The sequence below is a fragment of the Hippocampus zosterae genome, chromosome 6 (assembly GCF_025434085.1).
Source record: "Hippocampus zosterae strain Florida chromosome 6, ASM2543408v3, whole genome shotgun sequence".
In the NCBI taxonomy this organism is placed as follows: domain Eukaryota; kingdom Metazoa; phylum Chordata; class Actinopteri; order Syngnathiformes; family Syngnathidae; genus Hippocampus; species Hippocampus zosterae.
The window spans coordinates 15298469-15323900 of NC_067456.1; the positions used below are offsets into that span (position 1 = coordinate 15298469).

At 42.5% G+C, this 25432-nt stretch overlaps 1 protein-coding gene across 1 annotated transcript; it reads right to left on the reverse strand.

The window, feature by feature from the left end:
- Positions 1 to 13492: 13492 nt before the first annotated feature.
- fzd10 (frizzled class receptor 10) lies at positions 13493 to 16762 on the reverse strand. Its single transcript, XM_052068017.1, has one exon. It carries the CDS (start codon positions 15932 to 15934, stop codon positions 14183 to 14185), a length of 1752 nt encoding a protein of 583 aa, XP_051923977.1. The 5' UTR covers positions 15935 to 16762; the 3' UTR covers positions 13493 to 14182.
- Between the last annotated feature and the right edge of the window lie 8670 nt (positions 16763 to 25432).

A 25432-nucleotide genomic window follows, 5' to 3' on the forward strand; every position in this document is an offset into this window, starting at 1 on the left:
TGTATTGTCCAATTTTTTTGTGACAGCTGGCTTGAGGGCAGAAACTGCCGCGCAAATGGCAAAATTCTTTGAAATAAGCAGGAACGTCCGAGATCTCCCAAACCAATTTGCAATAATGACTTGTCGGTCCACAGAACACTTTTCCAGTTTCCATCATCCATCTCAGATGACCTCAAGCCCAGAGAAGCCAGTGCTTTTTTCTGGATGTTTTTCATGTATGACTTCAGCTTTGCATGGTGGAGTATAAAATTGTATTTGTAGATGAACTGTGTTAAATGACAATGTTTTTTTTGGGGGGGCGGGGGGGTTGGAAGTGTTGCTGAGTCTACTGGGGAATGTCCTTTAGACAATTATACAGATTTTTTAAATGCATTGCTGCCTAAAAGATCAACGTTCACAGGCATTCATTGTTGGATTTTGGCTTTAATCTTTGTTTCTCCAGATTCGATCAATCTTTTGACATTATGGACCATAGATGATGAAATCCCCAAATTACTTGCAATTCTACATTGGGAGTCACTGATGGTGTGGTGGTATACTCGCCTGACTTGTGTGCCGTCCAGCATAGGATTAGTTCCCACTCAGTGACAGCGTGAATGTGGGTGTGTATGGTTCTTTGTCTGTATATGTACCCTGTGATGGACTGATGACTAGTTAAGGAGGTTATAAGATAAGATAAGATATCCTTTATTCGTCCCACACTGGGGAAATTTACAGCCTCCAGCAGCAAGAATGTATGTAGAAAGAAGAAAGGAGAAACAGAAAAAATACAAATACAATATAAATATGAACACAATGGATAAATCGCAGTACTATTTACAATTTTCCTTCACATAATTTAATTATTATTATTATTATGATTGTTATTTTTTATTCATCAGCCTGACAGCAGTCGGTAGGAACGAGCGTTGGTATCTCTCCTTCTTGCAGCGCGGGTGTAACAGTCTCTGGCTGAAGGAGCTACCAAGTGCTGTCAGGGCGGGCTGGAGGGGGTGGGAGGGACTGGCCATCATAGCTTTTAGCTTATTTAGCATCCTTCTGTTGCCCACCTCCTCCAGAGTGTCAAGGGAGCAACCTTATCCACCTTTTGCTCAAAGTAAACTGGGATAAACTCCAGCATCTCCCTGTGAGCGATCCTGTTCAGGATGAGCGGTCTTGACAATGGTTGGATGGATCTTAAGAAACTTTGTTCTTAAACTGTTGGACTATTTGCGTGAGTCTTTCAGAAATGCATTTTAACCCAATTATAAACAGAAAATTAAGTGCGCGCACACACACACACACACACACACACACACACACACACACAAAACAACAACACATTGATTTATCGTGTCACTGGAGGAAAAATAAAACATCGGAAAAAAAATCTAATGATGTAAAAGTGCTAATGTAAATTCTAAGGACAACAGATGGTCATCAAATTAGCTGGCACTCACACAAACAAATGAAATTGAAACTACATAATACATCAATGACGCCAGTGTTTGGTAACATGCTGCCACCACCCACCAGTTCATTCCTGAGCCTGATCAAATGCTCATGTGCTTCCTGATAGAACATTTGTGTTCTCTGTTTGCTCTCGATTGTGCCAGCAAGAGTCCTTGCTCTCTCTTAAAGAGGCAATAACGAAAGAGTGGCATTGTTTTGTTCGCGACACTCATTTAATATGACGAGACAATTATCAGCTATATTTACCTCCAGCTTTTGTTCCGAATGGGTAATTATTGGTACACACCCTGAAACACAGTTTCATCGAGAGTTACTGAACGTAACACTAGTAAGTATTAAACATGTTTAAGGATAAAATCACTGCATATGCAAGGACCCAAATGGCATGTCAGATTGCATTTGCATATTTCCTTAAATTATCTCCTCTACAATTTGCCTCTAATTCTTGCCATAATTGCTGGTACGCTACAATTATAGAAAGAAACAACTGCAACAGTCACAATAATATTTTGTAACTGACTCAACTAGAATTTGCAACAACAAAAAAATGCACTCAGCTTTTAGGAGAATGTCCTTTAGCTAAATGAGACAAAATTTGAGCTTTGGCAAGAGATAATAACCCATAACTAAAGAACACACCTACTCTGAAACATGGAGAAGGTTCGGTCATGCTTGGTTAAGAGGAAGCGGGTGTGCTTGTCATGAGTCTGTGTTTGATTCAATGAAATCACATGACAAAGTAATTCTTCCGTAAGTGAAATGTTCTGCAAAGTGTCAGTCGCAGGGTATGAATTTCCTAACTTGATCGTAACCTAAAAAAAACAGATGTTTTTTGATGACTGAGAGCATAAGATTGGACTATTTTGACGTGGGTTCCACTGAGCCCTGACGTAAATAGTTTTGAACATCTGTGGAATGGAGCTGAAACATGCAGTAAGACACTCATCAAGCCTGCACAGCCTTTTGCTGATGAGGAGTTGGCCAATTTACCTGTTGACAGTTGCATAAACCTCAGAGCATTACAGAAGCCATTTGATGACAGTGATTGCCTCAAAATGTGTGACAAAACATTGCATTAATAATAATAATAATAATACATTTTATTTGAAAGCGCTTTTCATCTCACTCAAAGACACTTTACAAGAGCATAAAAACACAGGATAAAAATGTGCATTTAAAACAAGCATACATAATTTACAAAAGTTCATTTGGATGAACAAAAGAAAAATTGGTAAAAAAGATTAAAAGGTATTAAAAGCATAGCGGAACAGGTGAGTTTTTAGGGATGATTTGAAGGATTGGAGGTCAGTACAGTTGCGGATGTGTTGTGGTAGAGCGTTCCAGAGGGTGGGGGCGGCGACAGAGAAGGCTCGGTCCCCCCAGGTTTTGAGCTTGGTCACGGGGATGGCGAGGAGGTTTGTGTTTGAGGAACGGAGATTGCGGGAAGGAGTGTATTGGTAAAGAAGGTCGGAAAGATAGGAGGTAACATTGATTTTCTAGAGGCTTGTTTCACTACCTTGATGGATTACAAAAAAATAAAAAATAACACTCGTTTTTCATCAATTAGGAGCAAATACTTCAGCATGTTCCTATACTGACCCTAACATGTTTTTCTTTCTTCAACGGAAGGATAGAGACAATTTTGTCCACGTGGGTAGATAAGTGGGACTACTACCATCATCATGATTACTCTTATCAGCACCAGACATTCTGGCCTGCCACTAGTGTCGAGGCAACAATATTCTTGTCATTGCACAGCACTTGTTTTCGTACTCAAATGATCACATGCACTGGTATCAGACACACTTGAGATCCTAACACGAAAGGCAGCCTGCGCCTCAGTACTTATCTTAAATTGCTTCCAGTCCTGTGGCTGTGTAAAACCAGCTTGAAACAAACTCAGACATTATCTGGGAATTCTTCTTGAAAAAAGAAAATGAAAGAAAACGCGGTGCTTATGACAACCTAAAAGCCATCTGACAAACGACATAAGTGTTACAATATGGCTTTCAATACACATGAACTGAGTAAGTGGATACTGACGGATACGGTAGCTGATTAAAGACCAGTTTCATACGAGCAGCATTGAGGTTTAGTTTGATGTTCGACGGAAGGTTCGGGTATAAGTTGCAAAGGTGTGGTCCAACAAGCAGTATGGCATATCGTGGGAATGACTGTTTCTTTTTTTTTTTCCAATCGAAAACAAAAACTGTTCCCTAAAGTGCTGTTTGTGGTTGTTGGCTGGGGTTTGTCACTGCTGTGTCTTGAGTGATCACAGACTGTGTACATACATCTACTGATGCCTAGTCTGGACACATCATCAGTGATGTTCCTGGATTCACTGGACGTTTCGGGTCTTTCAACTATCAGACGCCCTCCTCCAGGTGACCCAGCCGGGGTTGATCAAGTCCCGGCTTGTGTCCAGACAGCTAGCTAGATACCATGACTCCATGGATCTCCTCTTTTGAGCCACAGCCATCTTGAGGCTCTTTCTGCCGCTTCAGTGGTATTGCAGATGGCTCTCCTTTTCCTCTCTCCATCGATGCCTAAACTACAGTAGGCTCTGGCCAAGGAACGGGCTGCAAATCCTCTGCAACCAACCTCCACAGGGAAACACCTTGCTCTCCAACCAGCCAGCTGGCAGTCGCTGACCAGTCCTGCGTACTTGGAGAGCTTCCTCTCAAAGGCTTCTTCCAAGCGATCTTCCCACGGCACTGTCAGCTCCAGCAGCACTGCTTGTTTGGTGGACTCCGATACGAGGACAATGTCAGGTCGTAGGGTGGTAACTGCAATATGGCTGGGGAACTTCAGCTTTTTTTCAAGATCCACCAACAACTGCCAGTCTCTTGCAGATGTCAGGATGCCTGCAGATGATGTTCTGCTGGCCGCGGTAGGCTTGTCCCCAGCTCTGACAAAGGCGATTTTATTGGAGGGGCGGAACTGTTTAGCCCATGCCAGCCCTGCGGTAATGGCTTCCGTGATAGTCTTAAGGACTTGATCATGCCTCCACCTGTACCGTCCATCTCCAAGTGCCCTTGTGCAGCACCTGAGGATGTGTTCCAGGGTTCCTCGCTTGGAGCACAGTGGGCATGCCGGTGTCTCTGCTATGCCCCATGTGTGCAGATTTGACGGGCTTGGGAGCACATCATAAACTGCCTGGATGAGGAATTTAATGCGTTGAGGCTCTGCTTTCCAAAGCTCTGCCCAGGTCACTTTCCAGAGTCGATGTTGCAATAAAAATATATTGAATGGGGGGGGGGGGGGGGGGCACCATGTTAAAAAAGAAAATAATACTGTGAATAACAGTGGCTAGCACAACAATGCAGTTATGGCGATTTGCAGCTATTTTGCAGTTGCACAGAAATGTAAAGCATTATTAAACTCAGTATTGAACAAGACCGCTTTTCTTGGGTAACAGCCAATTTTTGTGACCTATAAAAATGTCATTCTCGGATTTTAAAATCATATTCAATTCCATGAACTCTATCAACAGGTGTTTTTCAGGGTTTGCTGGAGCCTATCCCAGCTGACTTTGGTGCCCTCTTGACTTGTCGCTAGCCTATTGCAGTGCACACGCTGTCCCCACATAAATATTCAGACTTACATTCACTATGACAGGCAGAGAGATTTGAATTAACCTGTTATGCATGTTTTTGGAACGTAGAAAGAATCCAGTAAAAAACTCAGATAAGCATGGGAGGAACATGCAAACTCCACAAAGGAGGATGGTGGCCCTGAAGTGCTACAAAAAACAACTAAACACAACACCAAATGAAAAGATGACCAAACAAAAAGTGACAGAAAAATCGACAAACAGAAATACAAAACAGAAGATTACAGATTAGATTAGGTGCTTCTACTCAACCTGCAGGTAAACGACATCCTGCTATGGCGGAGCTACTGGCTAGCCGACTGCACCTAAATTTTACCTTCCGTCACATTTCAGATTTACTGTTTAAAATTAACAATAAAAAGGTTCAAGCCATTGTTCCAAGTGCAGTTTTCGAGCCGTTCCATGATTTTGCCCCGTGATTTTCTTGCCACGTTTTTGTATCGGTTCATGTGAGTAGTGTTTTTGATTCATACTTTTATTCACGGTTTACACCATATGGCTTTTGGGTCCTTTTGTCATTTTGGGACAAGCCATTTCCGTTTATATACTCCTTGCCTTGCAAGCGCTTTTTGCTCTTCTCATTTTATCCTGGTTTATTGTACCAGCGTAATTATTTTTGCTTTATCGGCCTACACCTTTTTCTGTCAATAAATATTTTTCTCAAAACCTTGACCTGAGTCTACGTATGTAGAGTCCGATTCCGGACATCCTGCCAACACTCACACCTGTGCACAATTTAGACTTGCATAGGTGTCCAACTCAGGTCCTGGAGGGCCGCTGCCCTGCATGTTTTCCAAGTCTCCCTGTTGCAACACACCAGATTCAAATGATCAGATCAAGCTTTGCAGAAGCCTGACAATGAACCTGTTCATTTGAATCAGGTGTGTTGCAACAGGGAGACTTGGAAAACATGCAGGCAGCGGCCCTCCAGGACCTGAGTTGGACACCAATGATTTAGAGCAGTGGTCACCAACATGGTGCCCGCGGGCACCAGGTAGCCCGTGAAGACCACTTGAGTAGCCCGCCAGTGCCTGGACATTGTGATTTGCTAGTAGAAATTATGATTTAAAAATGCAAACATTGGCAGTACTGTGAGACATTTCGAAACACGATCAAAGTCTGACAATTTAAATCATCAAGTATTAAAAATAACACATCCTCATATTATTGAAGGTATTTTGGACAAATATGTTATTTCAGACGTGTATCAATTTGGTAGCCCTTCACACAATCGGTACACATGAAGTTGCTCTCACCCTCAAAAATGTTGGTGACACCTGATTTAGAGTGTTCCATTAACCTGCCTTGTTTGGGTGTTCCCAGAGAAAACCCATGCAGGCACAGTGAGGACACGCAAACTCCACACAAGAATGCTGGGGCCAGATTTGAACTCACTCCAAATAAACAAATAAAAGTTGTACTCTGTGTAATAATTGAAAATTTGATAATCAAAATAAATTGTTTGGTAGCTGTCTTGCATTTGTATTTTTGAAAAAAAATTGTCGATTGGAACGTCAATTCCCTGATGTGTAATGAATTATATTTTACACTTGTACATTTTGACAGTGCCGTTTTTTTTTTCTCGCAACAAGGACAATAAAGTGTATTCTGTTCAATTTCATCCGTTGATTTCTTTTGTTTTTGAAAATTAACGATTCCCTCTGTTACTAAAAACGTACAATGTGATGCCAATCTCAAGCAAATGACAGAACAAATGAAACTAAGTGCACATTCAGTGGGTGGTTTGAAATGCTCACTTCTTATTTCTGTAAGGACCATAAAAAGAAGGGTATTATACACGGTATTGCTCATTGTCTCCACTGTTTCAGGTGTGGAAACATAATTATTACATACAAGCATGTTGATTTGTCATTGTCCCTTGCGTGGAGTGAATCTCAAACGTCTGCATTCCATTTATTCAGCCAACATGTTGTGACCAAATTTGTGTGACAGTTGATTGTGCTATTTCCTTTCATGTGATCTCCCTCTGCGACGCGATGCTTTGTTTAGTTTGCTGAGCGTGTGTTTGAACCGTCCGTAGGCACGTTCTCTCAGCAGTCTTCACAATCACTGCTGGATCCGCCATCATTCTCTCTTCCTGTGCATCATATGATTATCTCCATACACTCACACCATCAAAAAAAGACCCAAAGTTATTATGTATATATACGTATATACATATACTGTATATACTTGTATGTACATGCACAGGTATTGTCGACTGTCTCGCTGTCCCCATGTCACCTACAATTCTGTCATTGCCTGGCAGTCACAAGCACAGCATGCAGGCACATGCACACATTTGGTCTCACCGTTGAATGCGATTACACACATGATTATGTGATTTCATGTGAAGTCAATTCAGAAATATGATTCTAATAATGTATTGAGAAAATGACTTGAGATGGATATTTTTGTCTGCATGGGTTGTATCTGCAACTCCTAAAAAGATGTCCCACTTGTCATCATCATAATCGCCATTATTTTGCAGAGAGGGTTACGAAGGTTGCAGATGATGCGGACATTCCCTCCTCTGTTCTCTCACCTCACCACCAACTAACTTTTTCTACATGCATCTGTAGAAAGATGCTATCTGTCATTGAAACTCAAGGCTATCGAATCCTACCAAGAGTTTAATGAACGGGATTGCCTAGGTTTTGAAAATAAAGGCTCATAATGGAGGATATGCACTTGAAAGTATGTACATTAACATCAAACTACAAAAAAAGACTCTTTCAAAATGGTACAGGTTCATCATTAAGATTAAGATTAAGAAAACCTTTATTAGTCTCGCAATGGAGAAATTCCAGATTCACAGCAGCAAAGTTATGAAAGGAAGAAGTAGAACAACAAAAAAATAGGAGCTGCTGGAAAGGCAGCCACTCTTGCGGCGCCATTTTGAAGTCAAAAATAACAAAAATAACACAAGACAACACATAGGACAGACTCAGTCGTGCAATCTTCACCACTTTTCCGCATACACTTTGTTGTCTGAAGCAGTTATAGATGAAAGAAGAGAGGATCAAAGTGTCCTTTCACCAGTGGATCAGAGACATCATGCTGAAAATGTGCACACGTCTGCTACAAGCTAAGTTTTGAAAGCAAACACGAAGCTGTAGCGTCCATTGACGAAAAGAGATTAGTTCACTTCTCCTGTCCCACATAATCCGCTTCAAACTCCAAGCCGCGACTCCCAGCTCCAAATCCGCATCGGCACTCCGCGCCAACGCTCCTTTCTTCTCATCGTCGGCTCCTCAAGACCTCCATCCATCCAGCCGCAGACCGTTCAACAGCACCGATCTCTCCGCTGAACAAAGCGGGGCTGTGAAAAATGCTGCCCATTACAGGCGCAAGACACAAGCGCCCCGGGACTGTCCAGCAACGACAGTCAAATGGCGCCGACATTCCTCCAGTCAAAAACAGTGCTGGTATACCCATGCTGCCGAGAAGGCGCAACCACCAAGCACAGAGTCTCCTCCTTGATGAATGTCGTGGCCAAAAAATGCTGAAAAAGGTCCACATCAAGTCCACACGACGTAACAACAAACACAAAGTGACAAAAGAAACACAAGAACAACAAAAAAAGCAAGGCTCACGAGAGCACTTGCTGACGGCTGCCTACTCGGGCGCCATCTTGACTTCAAAGTCAAACTTCATGAGCATCATAATCTTCTGGTTGAAGTCTTGAACAATGTCTATGCAATACAAGTAAAGCTTTATCACTAGGTTGCACGTTTACACACTGGAAAAATAAAATAAAATAGGCCTACTTAAATGCAGCACAGTTACAACTGGTTCAAAGTTTGGCCTGACGGTGCAGAAGAGAAGAGTTTGTATGTTCTCCCCGTGTCTTTGTGGTTTTCCCCCGGGAACTCCCTTCTCCTCCTACATTATAAAAACATGCATGGTAGCACTCTAGATTGTCCCTAGGTGTGAATGTGAGCGCAAATGGTTGTTTGTCTAGGTGTGCCCTGCGATTGGCTGGCAACCGGTTCAGGGGACTTTATCCTCTGCCTACTACGCGAAGATAGCTGGGAAAGGCTCCAGCGAGCCCGGAACCCTCATCAGGATTAGCGGATTATAAAATGGATGGATGGAAAATAACAGTGTCAGAGCTGAGAATGACAAATTATCAAGTGCTAATTACTTATTTTATCTTTGCAGTGGATCACATCTGCATGGACTGTGCACTATATGCAGTGTGGCGTTTCCAGTCAGTTGTTCTGATTAAAAAAAAATCTACTAAATTCAAGACAATTGTTCCAGAAGAACAATGAATGTTCGTGTGTATTTTCTTCACTTGCTATCCATACTTAGACCAGCTAGGCATGTATCTAAAGGAAACACATTAGTCTTATGGTCTATGAAAGGGTATCGTCAGACAAGTAGCAGAAATTGCCGCCTGAGTGATGTTTTATTCAGCCTGACTAACTGGTCCTCAGCGGAAGTGTGTCGCTGGCCCAATTGTATGCAGGGGGAGGGTCCGTTTGCACAGGTCTCCATCAGTTAACACTAATCTGCCTGATCTCCTCCTCAAAGTCAGGGCATGCAAATAAATATATTCAGTCGTCTTTCAAACCAAAGCCACTATCAAACACTTGTTTGATCAACAGAGGGCCTGCGAGCCAGTTCATTATGCGTTTGAAAAAGTGCCCTGCCCCCTACTTACATGAGGAGATCTCATTGTTGCCCGTTTTTATGTAATTACTTTCACCTTCAAGAGTAGATGAGCAACGAGGCGCAATGAGGTGTGTGTGTGTGTGCGTGTGTGTGCGTGTCTAAGAGCTATTAGGCGCTGCTGCTGCAGCAGCACTCGGGCATGTATACAGTACTCATGTTTCCCTTGATTCGTTGCTATCCAGATCAGTTCTGAACATGAAGGCCACCCACACATGCTTGAACCATAATCCTCTGAAATCTGGAATTGTGCACCAGAAGAACTGGAGGGATGTGAGGGAGCTTTCATTGCATTCTTTGAAAATTCTTGGGGTTGATGAAACTTGCTTCTCTAACTGTATATTTTGCAATAACCATCCTTCTCCAAGTTACACATTGCACTTCGGCGAGAAAACAAAGCATTTCATTTGATGCGCTAACTCTTTTCGGGCTCTTTTGAAGCCAAATCAGGAAGAACTTTCTGAAAGGCGACAGAATTACGTTAATATCAGCTGTCTCTAAAGACAAGTGTGAAGAGGAGTACGACCGAGCATATTAGCAGCTCATATGCTCAAAGAAGGCACCCGCCCACCCCCAAGCGTTATTCAGATTCCTTTGTGTGTATGTCTGCTTGTCATGTATAAGTCTATGACATTAAGAGGGTCAGAACAGCTTTGCAAAAACAGACAGGCCTGGACTAGTAAACAGGTGCTGTTGGAGCAGCTGAGGATGAGGACGCAGGGCGTTTCCAAAAAGTCTGATCAAAGAAGAGCTATCTCAGACGACACTCATCCCGGCAGGGTGATTTATGTCACTGTCTGTGACAGAGAACATAATGACTGCTTGCAACAGAAGCAGACAAAGGCAATTTACACGAATTCCTCTTCAGTCTTTATATGTGTTTATATATATATATATATATATATATACATACACACACACACGCGCACACACACAGACACACACATAGGGAAGAAGGTGTGTGTATTTACTGGTGTCGTGGGAAAATTCAAAGAACTGGTAAAGCAACTTTGCCACTATGACTATCGCACAAGATAATTTGTTGTGTCTCTTCCCCTCAAGGTCTGACTTGTTATTATTATTTTTTTTTAATGAATCCTTAAACCTTAACAGTGATTCCCGGAGCGCAATTTGCAATCTATAGCAAAGCCACTCACAGTTTGCAAAACTAAAAGCACAAACACTGCTGTGTACTGGTGTTATAATTTTGTTAAATACACTTTTCAATTGAATGAGCACAACTCCTCGCCTTGCACTCAATTTTCAATTCATCAACACATCCCTTGCCAAACTTGACCAAATTACGGCTGTGACACGATCATGTCTGGCCACACACTAGTTCACTTTGCTATCAGCCTGAGCACTATAAATAAACCACACGTAAACTGTCGGTGTGGAGTACAATGGAGGGAGCAGGAAGAGTGAGAAGGGTTAGAATTAGAGGAGGCAGAGGAAGACAAGGTGGAGGTGAAGACAATCATCGCCAAGGTCTGCAGAAGCTGGATAGCCATCCTGATCTTTTGAAGCAGCTAACAGCAAAGTGAATAATTATCTAAAACTGTTTTCTTCTGTGAAAGTGTGGTCAGACAATTGGTCGAAAAGTGTAAATAATAGCTGTGTTTAGTTTTGCAAGGAGTGTCTTGATCATTTGTTAATTGAGTGTAAAGCAATGAGTTGTGTGTTACAAAATTAGAAATCCAGTAAAAAGCAGTGGTTGTGATTTTAGGTTTGCAAACTCTGTGAGAGGTGATACAGTATATACATAGAATTTGAGAAATTGTGCTGCAAGGATCATTGTTAGAGTTTAAGCATTCAGAAAGAAAATTTTCCATGGATGTTTGAATGCATCGGATCGAATAAATCGGTCTGGTCTTAAAAAAAAAAAAAGTGAATTCACCAAGAATTGTGACAGACCCCTCCTAGAAGAAAGTGAATCTTTTCTCAACAGCAATACTTGTGCCGTTGCTCTGAGCGGATTTTCTTTCCTTTGAAGAGAGAAGAAAAAAAGTGAAGACTACATGGCTGAAGGAACCCTGAGGGGCAGGGGGGGGCTAACTGTCACTTATATTTACAGCCTTTCCAGACACCTTGGGGGCTCTTCTCCAGGTGGCCTTCGTAGAAGCTCTTAGGAGGGCTCACACCTTCTTCCTCACCCCACCCCCACCCCCACCGCACCCCCCTCCAAGTTAGAGTATCAATAGGCACTGCTGTACTTTGATTCAGCCACAGTGGAGTTGTGAGTCATGTGCTTTTGACTGTAAAAACAGGTTGGGCTGATGCAGGCACTTGAATGCCCTCAGGAACAAAAAGCGTTATGTGGTTTGGGAAATTCTCTTCAACCAAAAACAGGACTGTAAGCACCATACGCTTTAAACACTCACATAAAGTCGATTTGAAATGAGTGATGCTGTAAGATGATCTTTTTTCTCAATGTCCAACATCATCAAATGTTTTTTTTACATACATTTTTTTAATCATGTCAAGTTATTTTAATGTCTAATTTGTATTTAATATACTGAAGATATTTGAGGAGTCCATAGAGAATCCACCTTGAATTGCCAACAGCTCTGTTTACCCCAAATGCTTTTGGAACATGTTTCGGTCAATAATAGCTCTTTTAAAACCCAACCAGATGTGTCTTTAGAAATGCCACCACGCTTTGCTGATAAAGACGGGAAGAGATGACAGATATTTTGTATTTTGGATTTGCGGCAATCCTCCTTTCAAAGTCAAACCCTTCAAACTGTCTAATCCTGTACTGAATGAGAGCTGGATTATTGAACAAGCCCCTTCATTGACGCACACGAACGCATTCAAGAGAGGAGAGAGAAGAAGGTGAGAATAGGCCGAAACAAAATTGTGTATGTGCCACACCAGGAGTCACACTAAAGCTTGCACGGACATTCATGTTGAAAAGAATCGTCCCAAACTAAACCACTTTATCCTTCATGTTCCGATTTTAAAAATAACCTTTTGATCGGTGGGGGTTTTGTGGAAATTAATTAATCATGCTCTGTATATGAGAGAAATCGTCTTATTAATTGAACAAATACAGTATTTAATATCTTTCAGGAATGCATACTCACTCGTTCACAGCCGCACAATCTAATACAATCCAATACAATCCAATACAAAAGTTGTATAAAAAATCGGCCTTTACAAATACAGTATAGTAATGTTCAGTTTTCAAGGTTTTAACAATAAATTTAATATTTCATACATTGTAATTGTGGAGTTGTATGGAGCAGAATGGCTCCGAATCATAGTGGTGTGTCTGAACTAAATATAAGTACAAAAATAAGTACAAAAACAGTTCTCAGTCGATGCAGCGCATTACGACACCACTGCAAAGTACAAGCGCAATAATAAGGATAGTTAGATTCACAATTTCATGACGGCACCAGTGAAAACTGAGCATCATTATCCCTGGCAAGGCAGAATTTGAGATGCAGCCCCGATTTTGGATCGCTATGCCTAATGTTGCGGCCACGCAGCGTATCGTAATTCAATATTTCGATTGCCTATAGCATCAGAAAATAATTTTCTGTTTACTAACTCAACATTTGTCATGAAAAAATACCAGCGGTTTTTGACCTAGCGGCGCAGAGTATGATAAATGATTTGAAATCTTCCATCAGCTGCAAATGAATCAGAGGCAAATGCTGAAAAAAACCCAAAAATATTTTTTGTGTGGGTGCTTGTAGACCGCAATAACAGCCCAACGGCGAATCAATGCAAAGTTGACCATCATTTAAAACTAAAACGTTTTTTTTAATAAAATCTGCAGTTTTAGAAATACAGTACATACAAACATTTTCTTGTGCTATAAAACAGCAACCGAAAAGTCCAAAGCGCATACGAACAACTTTTCAATACAGAGTGCTTAATTAATTTACAGCATGGATTTGCTTGACAAAAGGCAGTTAAGAAGGTCTGGGCTGCTTTTCAACAGCTGTTCTCGCTCCAGTTCAAACATATATGACACCGCCAGTCAACATTTCCATGAAAAAGCCTCTAAACACAACACTCATCTCTGACCATTTGCCTCCATTGTCTCTGGGGTCCTTTCTTCGTCTGTAATCTTCCACTAAACAGTACAAGTGTCTTTGTCGCATGAAAGCAAAACATCTATTGCACATTATTTAAATAACCCCATGGCACAGTTTAATTGGTTATTCCACTCCTTTTTCATAATTGAAACAGCACCTTTTTTTTTCCTCCACCAGAATCCTCGGTAGGATAACAGATGAGAAGCAGTTTTTTTTTCTCCAAACAAAGGCAGCTCTTGTTGCTCGAGATACAACAACAACAACAACAACAACACGTTGCATGATATTCAGTGCAGCTTGCATAAATACATCATGGCACTCTTGAATAAAATGTCTCATGGCCAGGGTTTCGCAGTGTTTTATGGAGTTTATACACAGGGAAAGAGCCAGCTCAGACACACGTAGGAGGGGGCCGCGTGGGTTCGTACTTAGTAGCGTGCCCTTTGAGAGACGGGTGAGGTTTCATGTAAGGTCGGCTGCTGGTGAACACGCTGGTCGCCTTCCTTCTCGTTCTCTTTCGTAGTTTCCGGCTGAACACGTTCTGCCATGACTGCAGGGTCTTGGATGTCCAGATCCACATGCCGCTCGTGATGCCCACCACCAGCAGCATGAAGATCTTCACCATAAAGACCTCGACGGCGGGAACGGACGTGGTCAAAAGGCACTCCGATTCCTGTCCACTGTTGTCCTTACATTTGTCCTCCGTAGCCAGCATGCGCCAGTACTCCATGTTGAGTCGCTCATAGAAGTAGCAGGCAATCACGCACGTGGCCGGGACGGTGTAAAGCACAGAAAAGACCCCGATACGAACCATCAACTTCTCCAGCTTGTCTGTGTTCTCCCCTTCTGTTTTCATGATCTTCCTGATGTTGAAGAGAGCCACGAAGCCAGACAGGAGAAAGGAGGTGCCCGTGATCAGGTAGCAGGAGAGAGGTATAAGCACAAAGCCCGTGAGCGCCTTGACGTCCATGCTGCCTACATAGCAAACACCCGTCAGCTCATCTCCCGCCACCTTCCTCATCACCAGGATCATGATGGTCTTCACGGCCGGGATGGCCCACGCTGCAAGGTGAAAGTAGCTGCTGTTGGCCTCGATGGCTTCGTGACCCCACTTCTTTCCGGCGGCCAGAAACCACGTGAGAGTCAAGATGACCCACCAAAGGGAGCTTGCCATGCCAAAATAATACAGGATCAGGAACACAATAGTGCAGCCGGTGCTCTCCAGGCCCTCCTGGATGACATACTGGACCCCGTTGTCTCTGTCACAGGCGATTCTGTCAGCTCCCACGAAAAGCCGGACAAGGTAGCCCACAGAGTAAACACAGTAGGACATGGAGAGGAAGATGATGGGCCTCTCTGGGTATTTGAAGCGCTGGGGGTCAATGAGGAAAGTGAGCACGGTGAAAGCGCTGGAGACAAAGCACAGGATGGACCAGATGGCCATCCATACCAAGGAGAACTGCTTGTCTCCTTGGCTCCAGTAGACATCCACTTTAGGGTAACATTTTGGGGCACACGATTGACTTTTCTCAACAAAGTGGAACTTGCCAGGGTTGCTGCATTTCTTCCTGCTGCCGGTGTCCTTTGGGTGCAGGTCCGCTCCATTCAGGGGCCGGTGCAGCCTGAAATCGGGTGGCTGGGTGTGCGAGACTTTGGGAGGTTCGTCCGAGCCGTTGTTGGGCGCCTCCATGCAGAGGTAGTTGGGGTCGTTTTTGGTGGGTAGCCGTGAGCAGTCCAGCGAATCCGGCCAGGGGAAGTTGAACTGTTCCAAAATAGGGGAGCACTTCACTTTGACCTGCTCGCACATGACTCTGCAAGCAGGGATGGGGTTGGACACTTGCTCGGTGCACATGGGGGCATAAAGCGAACAAAGAAAAAATTTAAGATGGCTGTGGCATCCAAACTGGATCAGCGTTGCAAATTCTTGCAGCTGCATGGCTGCTTCTTTTTGGTTATCGTGGCCCATGAGATTCGGCATGCGGGTCATGTTGTAGCCAACGTCCTTACACAGGGGGATGCTGATTTGTTGACATTTGCCCTCTCCTGGCCAGTCAGGGTCAATGGAGCTAATGGCTGAGCTCTCGTTGATGCGCAGCACCAGCAAAATGAACAGTGTAAGGTTCAAGTTTGTAATTGAACACATCCTTACCGATTGAGTTGAAAAGCAATGAAAGAAAAACTGTCCACCATTGGTTATCTCACACAACAGCAAAGTCTTTCATCAAACCAGATGAGAGTGGCTTAATTTACACGGCTTTCAATTGCAAGACCACCTCGCCCACCAAACTTCAATAAAAAGGCAAATCCCACTCTGTTCCAAAAATAGAGTCTTGCAGAAGAAGGAAGAGTGCGTTGCAGCCCATGCTGTCGGGCGCGCTGTTTGTGATTCAAGAGTTGCAGCATGCGTGATCAGTCAATCTCTCAAAGCCTCAAATGTGTGCAGAAAAAAAAAATCTTGGCCATGCATTCCAAGTGAAATCACTCGATCCTCCATCCTGTCGTTTCATGCGACTGACTTTTCCCGTCCGGCGTTGTCTCGCAGCGACGTGCTTTCCGTCCCGGCGCAAGAAGTTGGAAGAGCCTCACTCACACTACAAGTAGAGCACCTCCTCCCCTGATTTTTTTTTCTTAGCGTGGGTCGCAATGACGTCCGACTCAAATAAACATCCCCGGCGGTAAAAAATTTTTTTAAAAATCACACGTCTGCCACAAGTAGTACGGAATGGCTGTGCTCCTGGGAGGCGGGCTGTTGATGCGTTTGGTGGCAGCGCTTGTCTGAGCTGCTCCGAGCCGCCTCGGTCCCGGTCCAACCTGCCAAAAGATCCGCCTTCAAAGACAGCCACTTAGCATAAGAAAGATGACACTGACACGCGAATTATTTCCTAATCGTGTGGAACAGCTTGTTCATTACTGCATTTTAAACGGCTCTGCAGCCTCTTCTCTTTGGATGTGCTCGGCTACAAACTTCACACACAGTACGATGTGGACATTTTGAACAAGAAAGCCGAAATATTGCACAATACGGTCCGATTCGCATCGCGGAATTACTATTTAAATATTTTGAGAAAACAGGGTGTGTTTCTCGCTTTCTGCCCCCCAATGCGCGTTATATTTTCTATTCTACATTTATTATGCGAACACTTACAGTACACTCACACAGTTGCTTTTGTACAAGTACAAGAGCTCTTACAGAGTTTGATACTGGACTGTCAGAGAGGTCCTTCTTCAACAATGTCTAATATCGGTATAGTTTTCAATATTTTAGAACCGTACAGCATCATCCAGTATCATGTGAAAAATTATTACATTGATTAATTGTGAATAGTTCGAAACATTTTACAGCATACCTACATTTACACACCACTGTAATGTACAACCACAACTATAATCAATTAATTGCCGTGTTGATTAAATATTAGCATTAATTTACAGTAGCTCAAGATGATCAACTAGCATGATAATTGCTCTTTATTTTTATTTATTTGTTTATTCTTTTAATGTAGCTCGTGGGTTTTGAATGCAGATGTTTATATTAAAAAAGGCAGACTTTTTTGTATACCTGGAAACTGATCCTTGCAATGAAAACACGCAATACCCAATGAAAACGTCATGCATGCATTTAAAGAGTCTCATAATACAAATCTTGTGTATTACGAACCTTACGAATTTCCCTTCCACGTCAAGCTTCAAATTAACACAGATATGGTTTTGTTCTCTTCCCTGCAAACATAACCACCTGATTTAGCAATACAGAAGAAGGAAAAGACTCACATTCAATATCACATTTTGTGCAATAACATCTGCAGAGGGCTGCACAAAACAAGCGCATCATTACGTTTTTGCTTATGTAAATAACTAAAATACTTCACAAGTCACTCATCAAAAAATATTGGTGGAAAAATATACACGACTGTGTTTCATGAAAGAAGATATTTTTAAACACAAATTTTTATTAGACTTTATTACCATTTCGTCTTACTGTTTATTGTGTATGTTAAATCGCTCCATGTACAGCACTTAGTATGCAGCGATGGCTGTTTGAAAGTGCTCTATAAATACTGTTGACTTGACTTGACTTGACTAATAGTGAAGATGTGTGTTAATTCAGCCTCTTGTTTCGGAAATTCCACCTTCAGTCAGTTCCTGTATTTGTCAATGAAGGAAGTAACGCAACAATGAATGAAAAGTTGATATTTCTTTTTATACCTGGAATCCACTCTTGATTTTCATTTTAGTACACAACGTTGTTCCACAGTGATTCAAGAAACATCAGTAAATCAATTCATGCAAACATAACGGCTGTTTGGCAGTGGAATATACAGTTGTATGACCACCCTTGTGTGGCACGTCAATATCTCCCAGTTAGTCTTTCATTGTCATAATTTTAAATACTTTTAATACTATGATGATAATTAAGGCCATATATGTGCGGCAATATAACACAATTGAATATGATATATGAATTGATTAGCTCATTAGGATGGCCCGCAAAAGCAAACCATAGGTGTCAACTTGCATGATCATTGCTAAAATCTGTATGCAAATGTCAAATTGTCGTGTGCAATAAATAATGTTGACGTTTTGCAACACTCATTAATTGGATAAACTACTATAGTTGACTGTTTGTGTAACTAGGAATCCATTAATTTGTTGTGTACAAGTAATGATGCGATGATATGATTAAACATTTTGCGTTTTCAGAACACCCCTCTGAGGGAAAACTCAATTCCTATTGGGGGTGGAACTCCCTAAGAACAGATGTAAAGTAAATAGTTCACATCATCACTTAGATGAGCCCTGTAAAGAAGTGGTTTTGTGTCAGACTGCTTCTACAGTGCCAGGTTGGTATGTCAGACCTTGGATTGTACACGTCTTCGGCTTTGTGCATGTTTATGAGACATCCTCCAGAGCTCACTCACATTACCTTGTGAAAGGTTTACAGCCTCAAAATAATTTATCCATGGCATTTATTGGCTATGAAATACTGATCACATGACGCAGCAAAGCTTTAAGTGCATTTTTACGAGAATACCTCAGGTGCTTTGAAAGGCATATCCGCTGGTGCAATGTGCTGGTGCAATATGAGAAACCTGGCAACAGTGTGCCTAGATGGTTTAAGCACAATGGATCTTACTCGTGGCATTTCAGCTGTTAAGGCTCAGCACGTGGAGCTGCAACATATATGGGGTGTGAAAACACGTATGAAAACAATACACACTTCACCGAACACATTCGCTGGACAGATTCCTCGAATGCATTTGTTGGTGTTCATCAATTAGCCGAATCTCAATCAGAAAAAGAAACGGAGCTTTACAGTTACAATCCAATAAGTAGTCGCTGCTGACCAGTTAGGGAAGACTGACCGAGGTGGGGTTTTGCCCTTCACCGGAATCGTCACTAGTTGGGTCAGTACTGATGGACCTGCTCAGTCCATTATTGATTGACTCCCGTAAGATGACGACAGACGGAAACATGTGCCTCGTGTCTTATATTTGTTGGTGGGAGTGACCATACGCCGGAGTTACTTCGAGCGGAAGGCATTCACTATGGGCTCATCTCATTCTTCTATTACACATTCCTAGAACCTCGCTCGTTGCTCCCGTTTACCAGAAATTTCATCGAAGAGGGAGGAGATGGTAAAGCAGCGAGGCGGGATGAGGGAGAAATGCGTTGCGGTAAATTACCTGATGAGTCAATAGGAACGGCAAAGGCGGGTTCATCTGTACTGTATGCACTCGTCAATATGCACGGGTTCGTGCCTCAACCGCCAGCATTATATTCCTTGACTTGAGGTACTTTGTAGAGAGCATTCCAATTCCTTCTTTTTAACTTTTGTCACTAACCACAGGTAATAACTATAATAGTCTCCTCAATGTCATCATTTGATGGAGATATCTGCCTTAGATGACATGAAATCATTTCCTCTTGTAACAAATGCAGTGTTAAAATGATTACTTATATATCATGTCTTAGTTATATCAGAGTGTCCAAAACCATTAACAAATGCTCTCAGTATGATGCAAAGCGACTACACAACCACTTCAACATACACACAGCCTCAAAGCATTTATTAGATCTAATTTTAACATTGTGGCATGCACGTATGCATCGCTGGTTTTGTCAGGATAAGCAGTTCAGAAGACGGATGGATGGACGCTCTTTCAATTTGTTGCTGTGTGGGAATTTTTCAATCTATGCAAAGCATTTCGTTTTGGACATGTGGAACAGGCAGCATAATGTCTTGTATCTATTGTCACCTCTCACAATAGGACAAGAGCTGATATGCCTACTTTGTCCCAGCCCGATCCTAGAGCTTTCACATATGGCTGATGTGACAAAGTGGACCAAAAGTACTTTTCATCTGTAAAACGATGGTAATAAAATGTGTTCCCGGGGCTAGGGAAGTCCTTTTACTCGTCATCTGGCTTTCTGGCAAGTGTACATGACATATTGTGAAAGAAATCTATCCATTCATCTGCCTTGATTAGCAGTGCTCTGGTAAAATGGAATTGGCGGGATAACATTGACATGCAGACTTTTTCAGAAGACATCTTTTTTTTTATTATAATGAATCATCTTTGCGGTTTCCCTCATTCCTGTTTCGCTTTCTGGATGACATTTGTGCTGCGCACGATGACGAAGATGGCTTTGAAAAAGAGGCAGAAACAGCATGAATAAAGGCTGCCTGTTCAGACTTTAGCATATTTAGCCTACAACTGTCGTTTTCATGATTTATTTTATTGTTTTACCATTCTGTCTTGTACCTGATTTCAAATATAGAGAAATTGTGATGCACGTAACACACACACACACACACACACACACACGCACACGCACACACACACACACACCACACACTTACTGTACATACATCAGAAACTTTACGTACCGGTAATCTTTACAACCACGACTGTGAGCTAAGGGGGAAAAGTAGCCCAGCTCCATCTCTAAGAAATCAGAAACTGTGAGATATTTCTGTAACTTATAAAGTAAAAAGTTGTGAGCTTTGCTGGGTGAAGCTGAAAAGATATTTTATTTTTTGTCTGTGGGATTTGCAATCTGTGATTCTATGGAGCTTGCTCGCTCCCCCGCTGCTTAGCTCTGGCTGGAAGCTGGCCCCCCTCTGGCTAATGTTATGGAGAATCGGAGGAATTTTATGGCTGTCTTTTCCCTCCGACCCTTTTTTCTTTTGTTCCCCTTTGAAGAATGACTTTAGACATTTTATTTACATATTTAACCACGGATGAAAGAAATGAAGGGTGAGCAAGCAAAGCTCCCCAGGTTTTAAGGCAATCAGATGAATACTGTAAAAGGAGCTGGAGCTGATGCGGTTATTTCAAGCTTTGAATTTGATTGATACCAAAGAGTCCACTGTGATGGTGACCGTTTTAAAAGTAACCCCAGTACTCTTTTTGAAGACAACAAATCTGTCGATGCCATCCCTGTAACATAATTAGCTTGATCCTGCTTCTCCTGGCCCCTATTGGATGACTTGTCCTCCGTTTCAGCATGTGAGGTATGTTATGGGAGAGATGGGGGACATTTTAGACATGTTTGGTATTGTTGGGGGGAATTGAAAGGCCGTGTTGATTAAATGTACGGGTGGGGTAGGGCTCTAATCTTCTTAGCCAAGGCCCTCCTCTTCTCTTTCAGAGTGCACAATGAGAAGAAACAACACACTCAGCTGGAGGTGAGACTATTTGTTCATATGCCCCGCGCATTGTCCAAAGATCCTGTTCTGCCTCCTGATTGCACACATTCAGCGTTTAGCTCAGGATGAGCCCCTTTATCAACATCATCTGTTATTTTCTCCCCCATTGCTACTCAATTATTTGATGCTCGGATTGGAAAATGTTTATTTTGCGAATTTGGTCTCATGCCAGATTTTTTTCAGTGGAGAATTTAAAATGATTCCGCATTGTGGCCATAAATATATTTTTGTCTGTAATGTGCATCTCAAGTGTCAGCTTTAGTAGGAGCTCCAGTTTTAGTTAAGGGTCAGATGTTTTTAGGAAACGCATGAGCCAGGTGATTAAATATTAAGGAGGTCTATCTACATCAAAGCCTGCAGTATTCATCCTCATCTGTTTTAAACAGTTCAATAAAGTAACTTATTAATGAGGGCTAATTTGTCTCACTCCTTTTTGTTCACTATTTGACAAATCTGCTTTGTTTCACAAGGTTACATCACAGCTAAGAGTGGAAGGTTCAACCTTTGACCTCATTCTTTGTGCCATGTGCCTAATAAGAGGAAGTTACATATTGTAACCTTGTAAGTGCTGATAGAATCGTGTAATTATGGTGACGGTGGGCCATGATAGGGTTGAGAGGCTGCTTGCCAAGAAAGCCTGTTTCAATGGGTTTTTGTTTGTTATGAAGCTCAAGTAGGTCTACGTTGAGACTGCTTTGAAACACTCTTTCATGGGGTGGTCATTTAAAAGAAGAATGACAAGAGGAGGATGTGCAGCGATGGGTCACGGTTGAATTTCACAATTTATGATAAAAACAGCCCCGATGAAGATATTTTCAAGCGTTGAGTGACTTTTACTTCAGTAACATCACGAGAATGATTCGTGGCCTTTACACAAGAACGAGGAGGGGAAAAAAACGTCATAACGGATGAAAAATGTTTAGTGTCTGCTTCCATGAAGGACACTGATGGCAATATTATTGCCCAAGGTCCTTGTGGGGGTACTTGAGTGTGAATTGTTAATCAGGAAGGCCTTCACTGGTCTAATCCCTCTTTGAGTGGCCGGCCGGAATCAGCGCGTCAGGGGAGACTCCCCACTGCTTCTAGCTGTGGAGGCGCCATTCAATAGCATGGCCCTCCTGTCCCATTCCCACAGTCCCCTCACACTGTGCAGTGGAGCCATGCATGTCTGCACACACACATGTTCATGGACACACACACACACACACACACACACACACACATATCCTGCTCTCACCAAATTAGATTAGACCCTTCCCTCTCTCCCCAGCAAGGCGCTGGTCTTTTCTCTGCCCCGGTCATTTATCCCTCCCTTTTGTCTCCGCTGTATAAAAGAGAAACAAATTCCCAAACACGTTCACTGTTAGATTTCACTGGTTTGGAAAAGGATGAAGCAAGTAGTGGGCCTTAGGTGATGCTGTAATATCATCATTCCTTTGGTGTGTCACATCTAATGTTGTGTGGGTGAGAGAGGTCGGGTGGGGAGGAGGGTGACGCGGTTGCCTGCATTGAGAGCACCGCCAGCTGCGCTCCATGTCAACCTGTTAGCACACATCCCCACTGAGCTGCTTCAGACTGCAGCAATAAGGATCTCTTTATTGTCCACTGCCCAAAGGTCTGCTCTGATCGGCTGAAGATCAGCGTCCTGTACAATACACTTTTTTTTTTCCATATAGTGCTTTCACAACAGCTGTTGGCCATAACAAAGCTCTTTCCAGAACAATGAACATAAAATAACAATAAACAGAAGGCAGAACATAAAAGTAGTTGTTGTTTTGATGCCTCCCGCCTTTATTCCTTGCAAACCTGAAATGGACACTGACACATGTGCACAAAATCAAGGCTTCAACTAAAGGGGTCTTTTGTATATAAGCCCCGGTGGAAGACCCTCCAACGCAACCCCCTCCCCGATGCTTCTATGTGCAGCCAAGCTATCCCAAAAGCAGCAAATTGAGATCAAAGTAAAATTAAAGCTGACTCGTTCAAAGCAAGATAAAAATGTGTGAGCCTGCAGCAATATTTTCTCTATTGATTTCCTCCTATGCTTGCACTCGGTGGGACTGTGCTGCCTGTGCTGTGCTGAGCGTTGGTACGGAGACTCTGAGGCTGCTGAAGGGAAAGAGGAAATGGCTATCAATACAGACAAACATAAAAACACTGCCATAATCAAAAGCAACAGACAGCTTTTCCAGAGCAGCGGCTCAGATCTAAGTGATCTGGTCGTTTTTCATGAATATCCAGTGGTGGGAGGAGAGCTTGGACTGGCAATCGCGGAGATGAGCACGGCAACGGCATTGTTTTGCGATTCTGGGGCAGGTTTGTCAATGCGTTCACAGGTGAATGGAGGCCATTTTTAAAGAACCGCAAGAGCAGCATATCTCTCTGAAGTGTATTTACATTCTTCACAGTGCATTGTCCGCAGAGATTTCTCTGGCCGTTTTGATTTACTTTCATGTTGCACAAAGAAGCAGACTCAGATCACTAGTCTCATTGCCTCACAGTACCTCATCAGCATATTGAATAATAGTAGAAAGAGCTGCCTCAGATGAGTGTTACCGGTGATGAACACAAAATCAAATAAGATTGATTTCATTGAAGTCAAGTTAGATATGAAGGAATACAGATGACACTTCATTCTCCGGGACGTCAACGAGGTAGAAAGGGATGAGTGTACTGGGAAGGACTGACTTTTTCACACTGAAACCTGAACATGTTTAAAGACAAGAGAAGACGAGAGAGTATCTCCAGACCAGGAGTGTTTGTCATTCTGATGTAATTTTCCATATTCTGGAGCTTTGCACATTCTTGCACATCAATCTTCACCCGCAGAAGAACAATGAAGCCGAGATGTCAGACAGATGAACAGAATTCTCAAATGTCTGTCAGCCGACACTGGGGGCTACAACAACTGACAAAAATGAACTTTCTTTGTTTTCCGCATCCAGAAGATTTCAGCTTGCAATCGCATATCTATCCTGTTCTCCGGACCTTGCGGTTGTGAGGTGAAACACCTGGGTGAGCTGAAAGGAACCTATATCACGCAGAGGAAAGGCTCTTTTAATCTGTTTCAGATATTGTTTCATTGCTCTAAGCGGTCTTACCTCATCTATGAGGCTAGCTCCCCAGACGGGGGGGATCAAATATCAAAACAGAACTAAATAACTAGTCATTCTCATTCCTCACTACACAGAGCATTTGTGACGTTAGTGCATGATCAACCATGTCGGCCAAGTGTTGTGACTGCTTAGCTTGAAAATATATCAAAAGTAATGTGGGGTCGGGTGGATATAAAGTCAAGTAGGAGTCATGTTCAAATGTTTAAAAAAAAGTAATGCTCAACGCATAATTTTTGGGGGGAAAAACATTTTGCTTTCGCAAATGGAAGCTCGTATCAAAGCAACGCGACAGCTGTTGGTAACCCAGTTACGGAATGTGCTGGTGGGCTTTTCTTCCCTTTCACGCTTTCATTGCAAGTGCAATGGCTGTTTGACTTCTTTATATTTGATGATCAAGACGTGTCCCAGACACAAATACCCAACTTAATACCTAGTGATTTCACATTGTGTCTCCGTGCTTTCTGAGTGATCAAATGAGAAACCTGAGCCACTCAGACAGCCCAAACTTGTCCAAGCTGAGCTGTTTGAAATGCAACTTCATTACATCCTGTTTGATATGCTTGAATTTATTCTCCAAAGCAAACTGGATGGAATCATTGGGGGAATGCCATTTTTCTCATCCTTTCAAATGTAACTATGTTCCTTTGTCTGTCTATGAATTGCATGTACAGTATTAAATTCAAAAGTGGGTTACACCGTGACACGATGTGTTATTTAATTTCTTAAGTATCTGAATCACCAAGATGAAAACATTCATCTTGGTGACAGTGTGCGTCTTGTCAATGGGCTGCCTGCCCTCATGTTGCTGGGCTCA